This window comes from Mesoplodon bidens (assembly GCF_964165515.1).
Source record: "Mesoplodon bidens genome assembly, chromosome: 2".
NCBI lineage: Eukaryota > Metazoa > Chordata > Mammalia > Artiodactyla > Ziphiidae > Mesoplodon > Mesoplodon bidens.
The window spans coordinates 165,329,176-165,344,924 of NC_138177.1; the positions used below are offsets into that span (position 1 = coordinate 165,329,176).

A 15,749-nucleotide genomic window follows, 5' to 3' on the forward strand; every position below is an offset into this window, starting at 1 on the left:
TGCCAGGCCAGCCTCCTTTTTTGTTTTCTTTCTTATATGGAATAAATACATAATTTATTAATTGTGTACATATTTTCTTACTCCTCATCCAAGTATTTTCAGTCCACCAATAGAACACTCAGGTATGTACTAATATTCAGTCATTTTAATAGACTTTCAGTCATATAAAAACCATAGGTTTCTATACATATTTTTCATTTTCTTGTTATAAAGCTATATTTGTTAAGGTATGAAGATAGAATATACCTTAAATAATAGGTTCTTGTCTTGATTTAGAGTTTTTAAATATTTAGACATCTGGTAGGTGAGCATCCAATTTATACCATTGTTCCAGACCCTGTAGAAGTGAGTGGTGAGCCTGTTTGCTTCTCCCTCATCAAACTCAAGGTGACATGACCACTCTCACATCAGAGCTCACCATCCAAGCTCAGAAACCACATAGATTCAGATAGTGAGGGATAGTCAGGATACTTCCAGAATTCAAGCACTTCTTACACCCCTGTTGCCAATACTCTGGTCCAAACCATTTCAATTTCTCATCTGGTGTGGTGGGCTTTGTATTATGTCAACTCAACCAAGCTGCAACTATGTTTCCCAGAGTTCCTTTTCTTGTATAGATTTGGATGAGAATTGGCCACAGAGGGAGATTTAGGCAGGATTTAGGAGGTGGAAGTGAAGCCGTAGACATGCTTACGCTTGGAAGGCTAGTACAGGGTCAAGTGCTGCTGCAGTTCATGCATGTTTTCACTGATCTGTTGGCTCCCCTTGTTGGTGTAAGGCAGCAGATGGACCATAGCTCCTCCAGCACCCACTCCCCGCCCCAATCTCTGCCTTCAGCTTCTCCAGCTCCAGGGTAGGTGTGTGTTGATGAAAGGCACCAGATTCTCTTGCCAGTCATCATCAAAATTGGAGACTTAGAGGTGGGGAGAGAGAAATGCGGGGGTGGAGGTCTAGTTTGTCCTCACAGATTCCAGTTCATCTTCATGGGTGCCAGCTTGACCTTGCCCTCCACCATTTCATGTCCATCTTTCAGAACACCCATCATTTAGGACTTCCCTGATGATTCCTAACCCAACATCAGAAGCACAAACAACAGCTGTACATAAACTGTGTAACCAGCACCCATAATTGCATATAATCAAATATGTATAATAAATCCCTTATTCTTACCACTCTTAATGGTTCTGCTTCTCTGATGGATACATCTGGATTATTGCAACTGACTCCTAACTTGTCCTCTTGCTTCTGTTCCTGCCCTCCTGGGAAGCCAGAGTGATCCTGTGAAAGCTTTTCAGACATGTCACTCCTCTGCTCAAATCTCTCCAATAGCTTCCCATTTCATTCTAAGTAAATGCCAAAGTCTTTCCTTTAATTTTACCAGATTCAGTTTAGATGTCTCTCAGCAGTCAACATCCTTGCCTCATTGCCAAACGTTACTGGCTGCCTCAGCATCATCAGGAGGCAAGAGCTAGTCTTTGGCATGAACTCAATTAAGCCTGCTACAGTAGGAGCACCAGAAGCTTTGGCACTCATGTCTGACCCAACTGGGCTTATGAAGGCTCTGGCTTCCCCTGCAACAGCCCAGTGGAAGGAGTTAACACGGTTCCAAAGGGCAGACTGTTAAGACCCTGTTGGCAACCATGAGACTAGACAATGAAAAATTGATGACAGATAAATTCCTCATTCTTCTGCCTTACTATGGACTATTCCAAGACATAGTGGTTCCATGTGACCCCTTTGAAGAGATCCCATGTGACTGAGCAACTGGCCTTGATTTTTGTGGGGCTCTGGCCAGCTAAGTAATGTAAGAGCTTATATTTCTTTCCTTCTTTTTCTGTTTCACTTCTGTTCTCCCCCTCACTTTTGCTTCCTTGGGATTGCAACACCCAAGAAAGCATCAGTGTACAACCTTTGATTCAGGCTCCATTTTCTAAGGAACATGGGTGGACGTTTAGTACCAGAAGAGGTCCTAGAAAACAGACCTCCGGGGTGTGATTTTGTAGTTGAATTTCTCACCCATGTGAAAGCAATAGGGATCTCATTGTTGGTAGTAGATGGAGTGATAATAACTTTGCCCTTCAGCTGGCATCACAATTAGTAAAGCTTTCACTTGTGGTGAAGGGAAGGCTATGAAGAAAAAAAAATCACAGCCAATCACATTATAAGTGGGAGAGTTGCAAAGGTCTCTAAATGTACAGTGTCAGTAGATCTCCTATGTCATAGTCAAGGTCCTGATAGGGAAAGAGTAGGATCCTGAGACCTGGGCTAGGGACATCAGGGTAGACAAACCTAAGAATCTTTATCTCATAAGTTCTCCTGGGTGGCAGAAGCAGCCCCTTCCCTCTTGCTAAGGAATAACAGTTTCTCACTTCCTTGAGGCCAAACAATAATCTCACATGAAGCAGGTCCTTCATAAGATATTTGTTCTCCTTAATACAAATGTCACTCCCATCACACACTCAAATAACTGGGGTCAGTTCCCAGCAAATCCTAAGTGGGGAGATTCAAGTCTTGACCCAGGAAAAATAAGCTACACATCAAAGGAATCGAAAGGCCTGGCTAATATATGTGGGAGTGATCTTGGGAGTTTTAGACATGGCACTGAGGAGGCAGGCATGGCAGAATATAAGACTGGCTAATGGGGAATACATCATCATGGGCCACACTTGAGTTAGGTCAGGCTTTGATATGCTTGCAAGGATGCCTGAGCTGGTCTCTGGTAGTTTCCAAAGAGGGTCACCATCAATTCCTTCTCTCCCTCTAAGTACATGCCACTCCTCACATCAGAAGATGGAGTCTATTTTCCTCCTTTCCTTGAATTTGGACTGGGCTACGACTTGCCATAACCAACAGAATATGGTAGAAGTGACAATGTTCCAGTTCCAGACCTGGCCTTTGAGAAGACTGGCAGCTTCCATTTCCTCCCTCTTGGATGCCAGCCACCATGTAAGAAATCCAACCACACAGACACCCTTACACCGTGAAGAGACACCATGCTGAGAAAGAGAGATGCCTGACCAGCCCCAGATGTTCCATCCATCCCAGCTGAGCTGCCATTTATGTAAGTGAAAAGGACATCCTGGACACTGTGCCTCCTGCAACACCTACAAACAATACATGAAGCATAGGAACACCCAGCTGTGAGCCTAACCCAGGCTGCAGAATTGTGAGAAATAATAAATTGCTGTTGTGTTAAGCCTTTAAGTCTTGGGTGGTTTGTTATTCAGCAATAGATGATTGAAATATGATCTTAATAGTTTGCAAGGATGGTTCCTTAAAGCAGGATGATGACCTACAATAAATGAGGTCAAGATGCTAGAACTTCCTTGGTAGAGTATTAAGAAGAGGTCAGAAAGTTCAGGGAGGTGGGAATGTAAGATCTAAGAACTCAGCACCCATGTTCTCTAGGAGGGCCCACACGACACCCTCTGCACTAAGTCAAAAGGGACTCACTGATAAAGGGGACACCAGCACTTCTGAGTAGCTCAGTGGTGACTGTTTGGGGCACCCTAGGATTAAGAGTAAGAGATGCTGCTATGGATTTGGGATCCCTAATACCAATACTAATGTTGGGATTCCAGAATGGCAGAGGTGGCATCCAAGACCAGGTGAATATAATTACTGTCAAGGGCAGCGAGGCCAGAGTGACAATGAGGATGCCTCGATCTGCAGTAATCTATGGCAAGTTGTTATGGGGATGGAATGGATGGACAGCTGACTGGGTGATCCTCTGTTTTCATATTTTTTAAAAAATCAGGAGCTGGTAAGCAGACAACTGACATCAGCTGCTACAATGGATAACCACAGTCCCTCATCTAGATTCTAGATCTAAGTTCACAGAGCCAGAACCCCTTGGCTACAGCAGAGGCCATCCCCCTAAAGAAACAACTCTACAGTGATACCATAATTATATATAGTAAATATTCCTCCAATCCTTCCCCAAAGGAATCTGCTGTCATTTACAAGGATAACTGTGCATTGGAAAAAGGACAATACTCAGAATTTTGAAAGATTATTAAAGAAATGGAGTCTGAATTGACACAAAACAGAGTTCTCTGGCTAGAGCAGGGAGTAAAGGAGCGCAGGTGATATAGATGGAGTTTAGTCTAAGTCCAATGGGTCCCAAAGAAGCTGACAGAATCCTTTCATTGATTCCACGATCTGCAGAGTAAAGGCTATAATGATAGGAAAAGCCAAGCAGAAGCTCCTGAAACTCCCTGTATTAGTCAGAGTTCTCCAAAGGAACAGAACCAATAGGATGTGTACATATATAGTAAGGGAGTGATTTATTTTAAGGAATTAGCTCATGTAATTGTGGAGGCCGGCAAGTGCACAATCTGCAGGGTAGGCTGGCCACTTGGCGACCCAGGGAAGAATTGATGTTACAGCTTGAGCCCGAAGGCGGACTGCAGGCAGAATTCCCTCTTCCAATGGGGAGTCAGGATTTTTTTGCTCTTAAGGCTTTTACTCAACTGAATGAGGCTCACCCACATTATGGAAGGTAATCTGCTTTACTCAAAGTACACTGATTTAAATATAAATCTCATGTAAAAACTACCTCACAGCAACATCTAGAGTAGCGTTTGACCAAATATCCAGGTACTGTGGCCTAGCCAAGTTAACACGTAAAATTAACCATTACACTGCCCTACAGCTGATTTGTGCAGTATTATTTCTGATCTAATACTTTGGCTGAGCTTGGATTCCCCATCGTATCCCCATTCAATTCACCTGTCTGGCCTCCAGGAAAACAGATGGATCAGGTAGACGATGGATAGATCACTGTGAACTTAACCTTGTGATAGCCCCAATCAGAGCTGTTCTCCTGGATGTGGTATCTTTACTGGAGCATATCAGCACAATCTCGAGCACTTGTGTGTGGTTATTGATTTAGCAAATGCTTTCTTTTCAATACCCAAGAGAAGAGATGATCAAAGGCGGTTAGCTTGCCTTTACATCACAATATGACAGTGAGAGCACCTTCACTCTCTCCCCTCAGGGCTTTGTTAACTTTCCAGCTCTCTGTTATCTATAGTCTTCAGGGAACTTGATCACCTTGACATCCCACAGAACATCATATTGGTCCACTATATTGATGACATCATGCTCATTGGACATGAAAAGGAAATGGTAAGCACCATATTTGCCAGAGAGTGGAAGGTAAATTGCATGAAGATTCATGGTCCTGCCACACTGGGAATATTTTTAGGGGTTCAGTGGTTTGGGGCATGCCAGGACAAGTTATCTCACCTCACATATCTCTTAGAAAAATGCACAGTCTTCCCTGGTGGCGCAGTGGTTGAGTCCGCCTGCTGATTCAGGGGACACGGGTTCGTGCCCCAGTCCAGGAGGATCCCACATGCCGCAGAGCGGCTGGGCCTGTGAGCCATGGCCGCTGGGCCTGCGCGTCCGGAGCCTGTGCTCCGCGGTGGGAGAGGCCACAACAGTGAGAAGCCCGTGTACTGCAAAAAAAGAAAAAAGAAAAAATGCACAGTTTTTGGTGGACCTCTTTAGATTTTGGAGACAGAATAGACACGCTTAGAACTACTTCTCCAACCCTTTATTAGGTGACCTGGAAAGCTGCCAATTCTGAGTGGTGCCCAGACCAACAGAGGGCTGTATAGCAGGTTCAGATCATAAAACAGGCAATGCGGCCACTTTGGATTATATGATCCTGCAGATACAATGTTGCTTGAGGAATCTGTGGTGGATAAAGTTTCTGTGAGGGGTCTCTGAAAGCTCAAATAGGAGAGTTGCAGTGAGGACCCCTAGGATTCTGGAGTAAGGCATAATTACCATGATCCATTGGAACAAAAAGGTTCTGATGTGTCACTGGGCCCCAGTAGTGACTGAGCATGTGACCACCAGATGTCAGGTGGCTGTATGTCTAAAGTTAGATGTTATCAGACGGGCACAGCAGCAATCCAATATGATGGAAGTGGTACATTCAGGGCTGGGCTCAAAGAGTTCAGAGGCATGAGTAAATCAAATGAACAGGCAGCTCAGACTTCCATGGCATCTAATTCTGTTGATCTGACACCTCTGCTTTACTTCATACCTATGGCCTCATGGAGGGTTCCCTATAGCAAACTGATAAAGGAGGAAGGGAGTAGAAGCCGATTTACACACAAGTCAGTATAGGCACAAGCTGGAAATGGACCACTCTATTACAACCCCAAGTGAGGGTAGCCCTGAAGGACGGCGGTAAACTCCCTGGGGGCAACACTCCAAGCAATATACTTTGTCCTTCCTTTCGTATGGAGGAAGATATGACTGAAGCACAGATATACACTAATTCCTAATAAATGGCAAATGGCTTGGCTAGTTGGTCAAGGGCATGAAAAGAGAAAGAGCAGAATTTGAGAGACAAGCAGGTCTGGGTAAGGGGCATATAGATGAATTTATCGGAGTGGGTGCAAAGTATGCAGATCTTGTGTCTCACATTAATGCTCACCAGAGACCATCGAGGCTCTCCAGCCAGATGGCCAAATGTCCCATCTTGTGGATGTCAGCCAGCCTCTAAAGTTAGCCACCCTGTTGCTTTGCAAAAGACCCATAAAAGGGTGGCCATAGTGGCAAGGATGGAGGCTATGAATGGACCCAACAACTTGGGCTCCCTTTCATCGAGGCTGATCTGACAACAGCCAACAATTAGTCAACCAGCCAGCAGCAGGCAGCAGCACAGAAACATTGGTCAGGGAGGGCAGCCAGCCCCCCGCGGGCAGGTCAATTATATCAACCCCCTTCCACCTTGCAGAAAACAATGATTCATCCTTACTGGAATTATGTACTCCGAATATGGTTTGCATTTCTAGTTCTGCAAGCATCGCCATCCAAAGGTTGAAAGAATGCTCAATCCATTACCCAGAGCCAGAAGACTCATTTTATGGCAAAGGATATATGACAATGGCCTCATGAACATGGGCTTCACCGGTCTTACCATATGCCCATCACCCAGAAGCAGCCAGCCTGAGAGAACAATGGAATAGAGTGATTTCATTTCCACAAGTTTTAATCTCCTCTTCTGCAAAATAGGATTATAAACAGTTCTAGTGCCTCACAAGACTGTTGTGGGATTGGATCTCTTTCTTGGCCCTTGTATGCTGCAAGTGCTCAATAAGTGGTAGGCATTATTATTAATTGAATTAAACTGTGAAAGACCTTCTGCCCCAGGAGGAGCTGGTGATCGGGCTTCACTAAGCCCAGTAGGGCTGTGGATCTCACTCTAGTTTGACCTGCTTTGAATACTCTTAGCTATTCTGAAAGTGTCTGACTTGAGTTACACTTTTTGGCCAGTAGGCAGCTCAGCGGAGATGTTGTCACTGAGCAGAGCTGGAGGGGAAGAGAAAAGATGACGCAGAGCTCGAGAAACCAAAACTGGAAACTCTGACAGGGATTGGCCACCTGGGGGTCAATCTGAAAGGGCTATATAAAATGAGCCTAAGAGCTGTTACCTCACTGCTGTTCCCGTCTATCAGCTGGCTGTAGGCAGGAAGCTTCCTTCTCTGCTTTCCTCCAAGGTAAACCCGGAAGCTATGAGATGTGGGTGTCAAGCTGCCAACCTTTGCCAGGCTACCTGCCCGTGAGGCTCATGCCATGAGAGCCGGGATGCCCACTCTTCAGGGAGTCTACACGCCTGAGTGCCCTGGGCTCAGAGTGGTCTGAGGGGATGTGTTGGTGGGCTTTTAGGCGGTTCGGTTGCAAAACCCCAAGAGTCATGAAACTTAGCTTATAGGTGCCATGTCAGCAGTCTCTGGCCTTAACCCTGCCACTTCACCTCCTTGGGCTTTAGTTCCTCATCTGTAAAATGAGAATCAAGCTACTTTACCTGCCCAAAGGACTGGACGATTTCTGAAACCCCTTTATTGTAGAATCTAATGTGACAGTGAGTTTATCTTTGAGGATAGATGAAGTGATCTGAAGTAGATATTCAAAGTGTGGGTTTGGGCATTAGTCAACTGTGGCTTTAAATCCTGACTGCTACTCCCTAGTTTAGCAGGCTTGGGATTATTACTTTTCTGAGCTTCAGTTTCCTTATCTATAACGTGTGGTTTAGAACAATGGTACCTACTTCATGGGGTTGCTATGGGTATAAATAACCTTGCGCTGTAAAGTGCTGAGTAAGTGCTCAGTACAGGGGAAGTTGTTTGGGTTTTTTGTTAGTTTTCAATTCAAGGAAAATGCATTGAGCGGACAAAGTTCACATTAGAGGTGAGTTGTGCTGGGGAAAGGGAAGTGTGTTTCTATTTTGCTGTGTAGTGGAAAAAGCATAGGTTTTGGATTCTGCAGCCTTGAGTGTGTGTCTAGGCTGCACAATTTCTTATGTGACCCTGCGCAAGCTCCTTTACCCCTCTCTGCTTTCTTTGTGAGAAAGGAAGTTGATGTGAAGCCAGTGTTTGGGGCCTGTAAATATTCAATGCATTGGGAGAATAAATCTATCAACAACCATCATTTAGAAAATTCTGTGTGACAGGCACTGTTCTAAATGCTAGGGATACAGTGGTGAACAGTTGCAAAACTCACAGCCACCCTCCGAAATAGGCTTTATTAATAGGCTCACCTTAGGGATAAGGAAACAGGCTCAAAGAAGTCCCAGGTATCCTGCTTAAGACAAAGCCAGACAAAGCCAGAAACAGAAACCACAGTAATGATACTAGCTGACTTCCGCTGAGTGCGCAGTGCATGCCAGGCACTGTACCAGAGAGGATTCCATCCTGTAATTCTCATAACCACCGGTGTGGCAGGAACATCAGCCCGCTGGTGCCGTGAGGAAACGGAAAGCCTGCGGCTCCTTAGAGGGGTCCTGGGCTCAGTCCAGAGCATCTCGCTGCTTTTTGTGGACTCATCCTCGAATCGAAAGGGAATACAATAGAGCGGGAGTGGCTTCAATAGGGCTCTGGGGACCGTCTCTTCCCTCTCCCCCATCCCAAGTACGGCGACAAAGCCTTGCGCTGTGCCACCATGCGGCAGAAGGCGGTATCGCTCGTCTTGTGCTACCTGCTACTCTACACCTGCGGCTGCGAGGAGACAGGTAAGGATCCTGGGGCACCTGAGGACTCTGGGATAAAGAAGCGGAGAGTTTCAGGATCCCTGGTTTCGAGACCCAGGCGTGCCTCTGAACGAGAGAAGCTATTCCAATGGACAGCGCAGCGCGGGGTCCCTGTAGCTAGAGAGTCCCAGATTCGAATCCGTGCTCTGTCAATTCTTCCATTCTCCCTAAATGAGTTCATGCCAGTTCTGTACCAGGCAGAGCACCCTGGGAAAAGTCTCTTCCCTTCATTGAGGCTCTCCGAAATGGGAGGATGGTGGCCCCACCTCCGGGGGTGGTCTGGAGCATCAGGCACAGAGTAGGGGGACCCTGCTCCCCACTGGACATTGTCCACTATCCTTCCAGATGAGAGAAGCTCAGAGGACAGTGACTCCGGGTTCTGGGGCACGCTGACCTACATGGCCGTCGGAGGAGGTGGGTCTGGAGGGCGGGGAGCCCCGGAAGGTGGGGCGGTCCCTGCGGCTGGCATCCCTCACTGCTTCCTCTTCCTCCAGGGTTCATGGCCATGGCGCTGCCCGCGCTGGGCTTCACGAGCACAGGCATCGCCGCCAACTCGGTGGCTGCTTCGCTGATGAGCTGGTCGGCCGTGGCGAACGGAGGCGGAGTGCCCGCCGGGGGGCTGGTGGCCACGCTGCAGAGCCTGGGTGAGTGCGGGCCGGGCCAGGTGACCCTCTTTTCTGTCCTGAGCCCTTTTCACAGGCTAACTCAGCTCTACTAGGTGGGGCTTCTTCTAATCCCCACCACTCAGTGGGGAAACTGAGGCACCCAGGGATTAAGGAATTTACTCAAATTCTCCCATATAGTTAGCACCACGGCCAGGATTCAAACCCAGTCAGTCTGCCTTTGGGTTTTCAGACTCTAAGGCCAGAGCCTTCACTAATGCTTTGGCCAAGTCACAAGTCTCTCAGTCTCCTCATGCGTTAACCAGGATAAACATCCTCAATCTAACATTTTATGAATCTTCTCAATCTCAGAGAACCAGAGTGGCAAAGAAATGTGGTGAAGCGACCCAATTCAATCTCATACTAACCCTGGTCTTGCATTTCTTGAACATCATGAAGGGGATGGATACAGAGCACAAAATGATGCTTCTAAAAAACGTGCTTTCACCTGTCTCTCTCTCTCTCTTTCATCCAGCCCTTTCTTTTTTTTTTTTTTTTTTCTCTTCCCCTCTGAGGAGTCCAAAATCCTACAGAAAAACCACCCCTGACAAACTGCCCCTCTGCCTTTCTGAACCCTCCATCTTCCCTCAGTTCTGGATGTCAAAAGCCCAAAGAACCAGCCCAAAAGGACACAGCCCTTCTCAGAGGGGGCAGAGAGGAAGACACAGACTAGGCTGCACCCCAGCAGTGAGAGGTGAAGGGTGTGGGCAAGGCTAGAAACAGTCCTGTGCTATAAGATGGTTGTCCTCTCACCAACTGTGTTTGCCTTACAGGGGCTAGCGGTGGCAGTGTCCTCATGGCCAAGATTGGGGCCCTTCTGGGCTATACTGTCCACAAGCAAATCGAAAGCAGAGGGAAGGAGAGAGCGGATGAGGAGTAGCTAGCAGCTCCCTGGACCCTCCTCCTTCCTCCTTGTCTTCCTTTTCCAGCTGCAGTCCAGAGGTTCCTCTTTCACACTTGGCAATGACCTAGGTAAAAAAACAGAATAAACGTCTCTCAGAAAACACTCTGTCCTGCTGTGAGTCGTGCTTGCTATGAGAAGCCCAACAAGATCTGGCTCTGGTCTGCCTCATCCACACACCCCACCTGCATTTCCCCCAAAGGCCATCACAGCTCCTGGAGCAAAACTAGCTGATTTTGCCTCTGAGCCTTGGCATATTCTGTTCTCGCTGTCTAGAATGTCCTTCTGAAGCTCATAACCCAGCTCAGACATCTCCTTCTCCGGGACTCCTTCCCAGCAGAGCTGCTACTCCTGTCACAGCCTGAATGCTCAGGCTCTATTTCTCAGGGTTCCTGGGGAGGCAGATTCTTTCTGTTTTCGGTGAGAGAAGTTTCCAACTACTTCCCTGATTGGGCAGAGATGGAGAAGCCAGATCTCCATTCTCCAAAGAAGTGCTAGAGTGGCCTCCCTCAGGTGGAGGATAGAAGGCCAGACATTTGTCTTGGGGAAACAGTGTAACAGCAGCTTTTGGGGGGTCAACAAGGCCTCCCTTCCCTCAGAAAACTCTGGGGACAGGGTAGGCAGTTTTCATCTGGAGCCTACACGCCTTCTGAGGGGGAAGGGAAGGCCAAGCCCTTGGGAGGATCTGAGGTTTGGGAGGCCTGTTCAGTGAACCAGAGTGCCAGGACCTAGGCAGGGGGAGGGCAGAAAGGCCCTGGAAATTGTTTGGTAGTAAAGCTAGGGCTGGTTCTAGCACCAATTGTGCTGTGGTTCTGGTCTGAGTGGGTGCACCAGCCTCGATGCCAGACCAGCCTTCTAGAGAGATCTGCACCCCTGGGAAGTGGCCATGTGTGAACTACAAAAGCTGGTCACTAAAGGGCCAAGCCAGCTGTCCTCAGGCCTCCCCCACCCAGCCCCACTTCTAATCCAGAATTTCTTCTTCGATTACAAATGTATGGAGGTGAGTAAGAGGCTCTTTCGTGCTTGCTCCCGTCCCCAGGTCCAGCGCCACCCCTGCAGGTGGCAATGGTTTGCCTCAGCTGGCTTGCCCCAGGCCCCCAGAGAAGCAGTGTTTGTGGAAGAGGGGACACAGGTGGTGGAGGCACCATCTGCACCTCAAACACTGTCTCCACAGCTTGTGTCCAAGAGCGGAAGCTGAGCTGAGTCCCCTGCCCTGACAATCACCACTGGGCCTCAGCTGAGTCCTGCCTTGGTTCAGGCCATTCACTGAGAGGCAGATGGAGTGGACTTCTGCCCAGGAGGGGATGGAGTCTCAAGCATCACACTCTCCCAGGCCTGGTAATTGCACCCCAGTTTGTCTGTAGAGTTGATATCCCAGAGACAGAAACGTGTATCCCTCAGTCCCTTCACGGCGAGCACTGCATCTAATTCATTTCTCCTCCCCCGTGCCTGGCACACAGTAGGTGCTCAGTATATGTGGGTAGAATTGAACCTGAGGTTAGTCTCCGCCCATGTACCTGTCCCTTTACCTTTCCCAACTTTCATGGGAAGGAGGGACTGAACCTCTTGTTCTTTCCCTGGGGAGCCCTTGATAATACCCGCTGTCACTGCCATGCAGGCCTCGGGGAGGGGACCTCAACCCCCTTGAACACTGTGGTCAAGTAAACACAGGCCCCTAACCTTTTATTCAATATTCTCTAGCACAGATGAGGCTGGGTTTTCAATAAGGCAGTGGAGCAGAGTGGTTAGGGATGTCCCTCTGGAGTCCCACAGACCTGGGTTCAAACCTGCCCTGCCATCTCCTACCTGCATGCCCTGGCACAAGTTCCTTCACTTCTCTGTGCCTCAGTTTCCTCCCCTGTAAACTGAGAATGATAATAGTATTTACCTCGTGGGGTTTTTTTTTATGAGATTAGATGAAAGAATGAACAGAAAGAGTTTAACGTGATGCTGGCACATAGTAAGCACTCAGTAAATGTCCATTATTATTATGATTAAGGGCTTGCATAAAGCAAAGAGGAAATAGCCAAATAACAGCCAAGAATTAGATAAGCTAACTTTGGAGTCAGGGTTTACTTTCTGGGGCTCACAGCCCCTGTTCTTCCTTCCTCCTAAGGGTGGGCAGCCTGCCCCAGGGGCAAACACCCTCCTTAGACATCATATTGCCTTGAACAGTGTCAAGGCCAGAGAGAAATGGACAGCTCTGCCCCCAGATTTTAGATCTGAGGCCTCAGCAGTTCTCAAGCTGAATGATACTGGCAATGACTTGTCTTTAAGGAGATCCTCTGCCTACCACAGGATCCCTTTGGGCCTGTGCAGGATAAATCTTTGCTTTCATTCTGCAGAGGTTTGCTGGGCACTCACTCTGTGTCAGGCACTGTGCCAGGTGTTAAGGACACTGCAGTGGAAGAGACCCAGTTCCTACGTACTTGGAGCCCATAGCGTACAAACTAGGAGCCCCCCAAAGCATCCATGACCCCCTTTCTCCCTCCCTGTCACCACCTCCTCGCCCCCATCTCCTTTCACCCATCCTGGCCCTTGTCAACTTTCACGGACCACAATCGTCTTGTCTACAAAGTATGAGACAGAATGATGAATACAAACCAGAATTCACTAGTGCAACAAGTCAGGACATGCTAATCACCTTTGGACTTCTCCTTGACAATGGCCTTCAGAAAGACACAATGCTGAGTCCTGGCCCAGCTCCAGGGGGTGGCGCTCAGGCAGGTTACTTGCCCTCTTTGAGTCCCAGCTTCCTCATTTTCAAAACCAGGGGATTTGGACATCAGAGTCTCCGAGCACTTCCTGCTCCAAAACTGCTGAGCCTGAAGCACAGACTTCTGAATCTCCTGGGTCCTGTCAGGTCCCAGTGCTCTGAGATTTTATTTTTGGAAGCTACCAAAAGCCACCTTGTGGTGCCAACTTTGGTGACTAAGGTGGGTGATGTTGCTGAGAGATGCCTGTTTGGTCACAAATGAGGGTAGCTAGAAACTAGCAGGGCATTTCCTCACTCTGGGACCACACCCTAACACAAGCCCAAAAATAGATCCCATCTGTGTGGCTTACTTGATGGAAAACAGTGTTGAGGTCCTCTGACATCATCATTTCTCTCTGGACCTCAGTGTCCTAGTCTATAAAACAGAGGAAGGGAAGTGTTGGACTCTCCTCTAGACCTAGAATGTCTTTCCAAAGTGCTCAAGTTAGGGGTGTCTTGCTCTTTGATTAAAATCCCTTTATCTAGAGATTTCTTTTATTCTTTAAGAGCCTCCCTGGCCCCCAGACCCTTGAAAGTCCACTCACTCCCTCTCCAGGCAAGCCTCCCACAATTCCATTACTCTATGCATGGATATGGCCACCAGGTGGCAATACAGTCCCAGCCTGGAATCCTCAGCCTGAAGCATCCTCCAGCAGCTCCACCAAGATCAACAGCCCTCCCTGGGGCCAGGCACCCCCATAGATGTTAGAGACCAAAAAGATTCAGGCCCTGCGCCTGCTCTGCAGCAGGAGCTCCTGAAGCTCACAGGAGTGGTCAACCCTCAGGATCCCTGCAGGGCCTGCCTCTTCCTCTCCTTCCAGACCCTCAGTCCTGCAATGCTGGGATCTCCTGAGCACAGCATTCAGGACCCTCTGCAATCAGGTCTCACTTCCAGCCTGTGCTTCCAGACCTGAGCCACAGGGATTTAAAGGCAATGAGAGGAAACTCCACACAAACATTTCTTGTCTGGGCAGCAGATGGTGATGCCAGGAAGAGGGCATTCCTGGACCCAGACTTGAAGGGGACCTGGGCCAGCAGAGGGCCTGGGTCAGCAGTAGCCGGAGGGAGCTGAGGCAGAGGAGGCCTGTGGCTTCCTGTGAAGAACTGAAGAGCCACTTCCTTTAAGCAGATGGCTGTGAGGGAGGGGCAGAGGTCAGGGGGAGAGGAAGGCCCTAGGAAGACCCTAGGAAGCGGACCAGGGCAGCCTTCTATTTCCTTCCCCTCTGGGGTCTCCATGAAGCAGACAGTGCAGACAGGCAGTCCTTTATGTGCTGTGAAGCCACAGAGAGGAGAGTCAGGTTAGGGGCAGTTCATTTGTACAAGACCAGTAAACAAATGGCTGCTTGGTTACTCAAAGAAACAGGCCCAAAGGCACCTCCAGGCATGCAGGAACTGAGGCTAGACGAAGGCCTTCCCCATGACCTTCCAATGACAGTTCCTTCTTCACTCTGGGGTCTCCGCTCAAATGTCACCTACTCGGAGAAGCCCTCCCTGACCACTACTTTAAAGCAGCCTCCTTGTTTCTCTCTACCACAGTGGTTCCCAAACTTATCCGCTGATGGGAATTACCTGGGGGCCTCAAAACATACAGATACCTGTGTCTCACCCACAGAGATTGTGATTTAACTGGTCTGGGGTGTAGCCTTGGGCTTTGGAAGTTAAAAAAAAAATCTCTGGGTGATTCTAATGTGCAGACAGGCAAGTGTGGGAACCACTGGGCTAGCATATCACCCTGTTTCAAGTTTCTGTATGAGGCCAGTAAAGAAATGGGGCTTGGTTACTTCAAGAAGCAGGCCCAAGCACTCAGCCCCAAATACTCAAGTCCAAGTACTCAGCTTCAGAACCCAGTCCCAAACACCCAGATCCAAGGTTTTACATATATCAACTCATTTAACCCTTACCACAATCTTTTTTTTTTAATATTTATTTATTTATTTAGGCTGTGCCAGGTCTTAGTTGCAGCACGCGGGATCTTTGTTGCAGCGTGCGAACTCTTAGTTGCGGCATGCATGTGGGACTTAGTTCCCCGACTAGGGATTGAACCCCGGCCACCTGCACTGGGAGCACAGAGTCTTACCCACTGGACCACCAGGGAAGGTGGTAAAGGGTTACCACAATCTTCTTAGGTGTTATTAGGATCCTCATTGTACAGAAAAGAAATCAGGCAGAGAGAGGTCAAATCACTTCCCCGAGGTAAACAGCTGGCAAGTGACAGGCCAGGATTCAAACCCAGTCAGCCTCACTAGGACAGTGCCTGGCACCCAGAGGGGACTCTATAAGTGACTGTCCAATCAAGGAACTAATTTTAATCTCCTTCTGCCTCACCCATCCAACCCCATTCAACTGAGCAACCAGGCAGCCTGGAGATTCTATTTTCTAATT

At 48.2% G+C, this 15,749-nt stretch overlaps 1 protein-coding gene across 3 annotated transcripts; it reads left to right on the forward strand.

The window, feature by feature from the left end:
* The first annotated feature begins 7,448 nt into the window (after positions 1-7,448).
* IFI6 (interferon alpha inducible protein 6) lies at positions 7,449-10,731 on the forward strand. 3 transcript variants are annotated; one of them, XM_081225117.1, is made up of 5 exons: positions 7,449-7,520; positions 8,932-9,031; positions 9,395-9,463; positions 9,544-9,693; positions 10,485-10,731. In XM_081225117.1, exons 2-5 carry the CDS (start codon positions 8,962-8,964, stop codon positions 10,589-10,591), a joined length of 396 nt encoding a protein of 131 aa, XP_081081243.1. In that variant the 5' UTR covers positions 7,449-7,520; positions 8,932-8,961; the 3' UTR covers positions 10,592-10,731. The 3 variants fall into 3 exon arrangements, with proteins under 3 accessions (XP_081081243.1, XP_081081245.1, XP_081081244.1); XM_081225118.1 differs by having other exon boundaries at positions 7,484-7,520; positions 8,745-9,031; XM_081225119.1 differs by lacking the exon at positions 9,395-9,463.
* The last annotated feature ends 5,018 nt before the right edge of the window (positions 10,732-15,749 follow it).

Bases quoted from the DNA above. Each gene is read 5' to 3' on its own strand.
- IFI6 (XM_081225117.1), top strand. From the start codon at position 8,962: ATGCGGCAGAAGGCGGTATCGCTCGTCTTGTGCTACCTGCTACTCTAC. The intron at 9,032-9,394 runs GTAAGGATCCTG...CTATCCTTCCAG, and splicing joins CTGCGGCTGCGAGGAGACAG to ATGAGAGAAGCTCAGAGGAC. The intron at 9,694-10,484 runs GTGAGTGCGGGC...TTTGCCTTACAG, and splicing joins GGCCACGCTGCAGAGCCTGG to GGGCTAGCGGTGGCAGTGTC.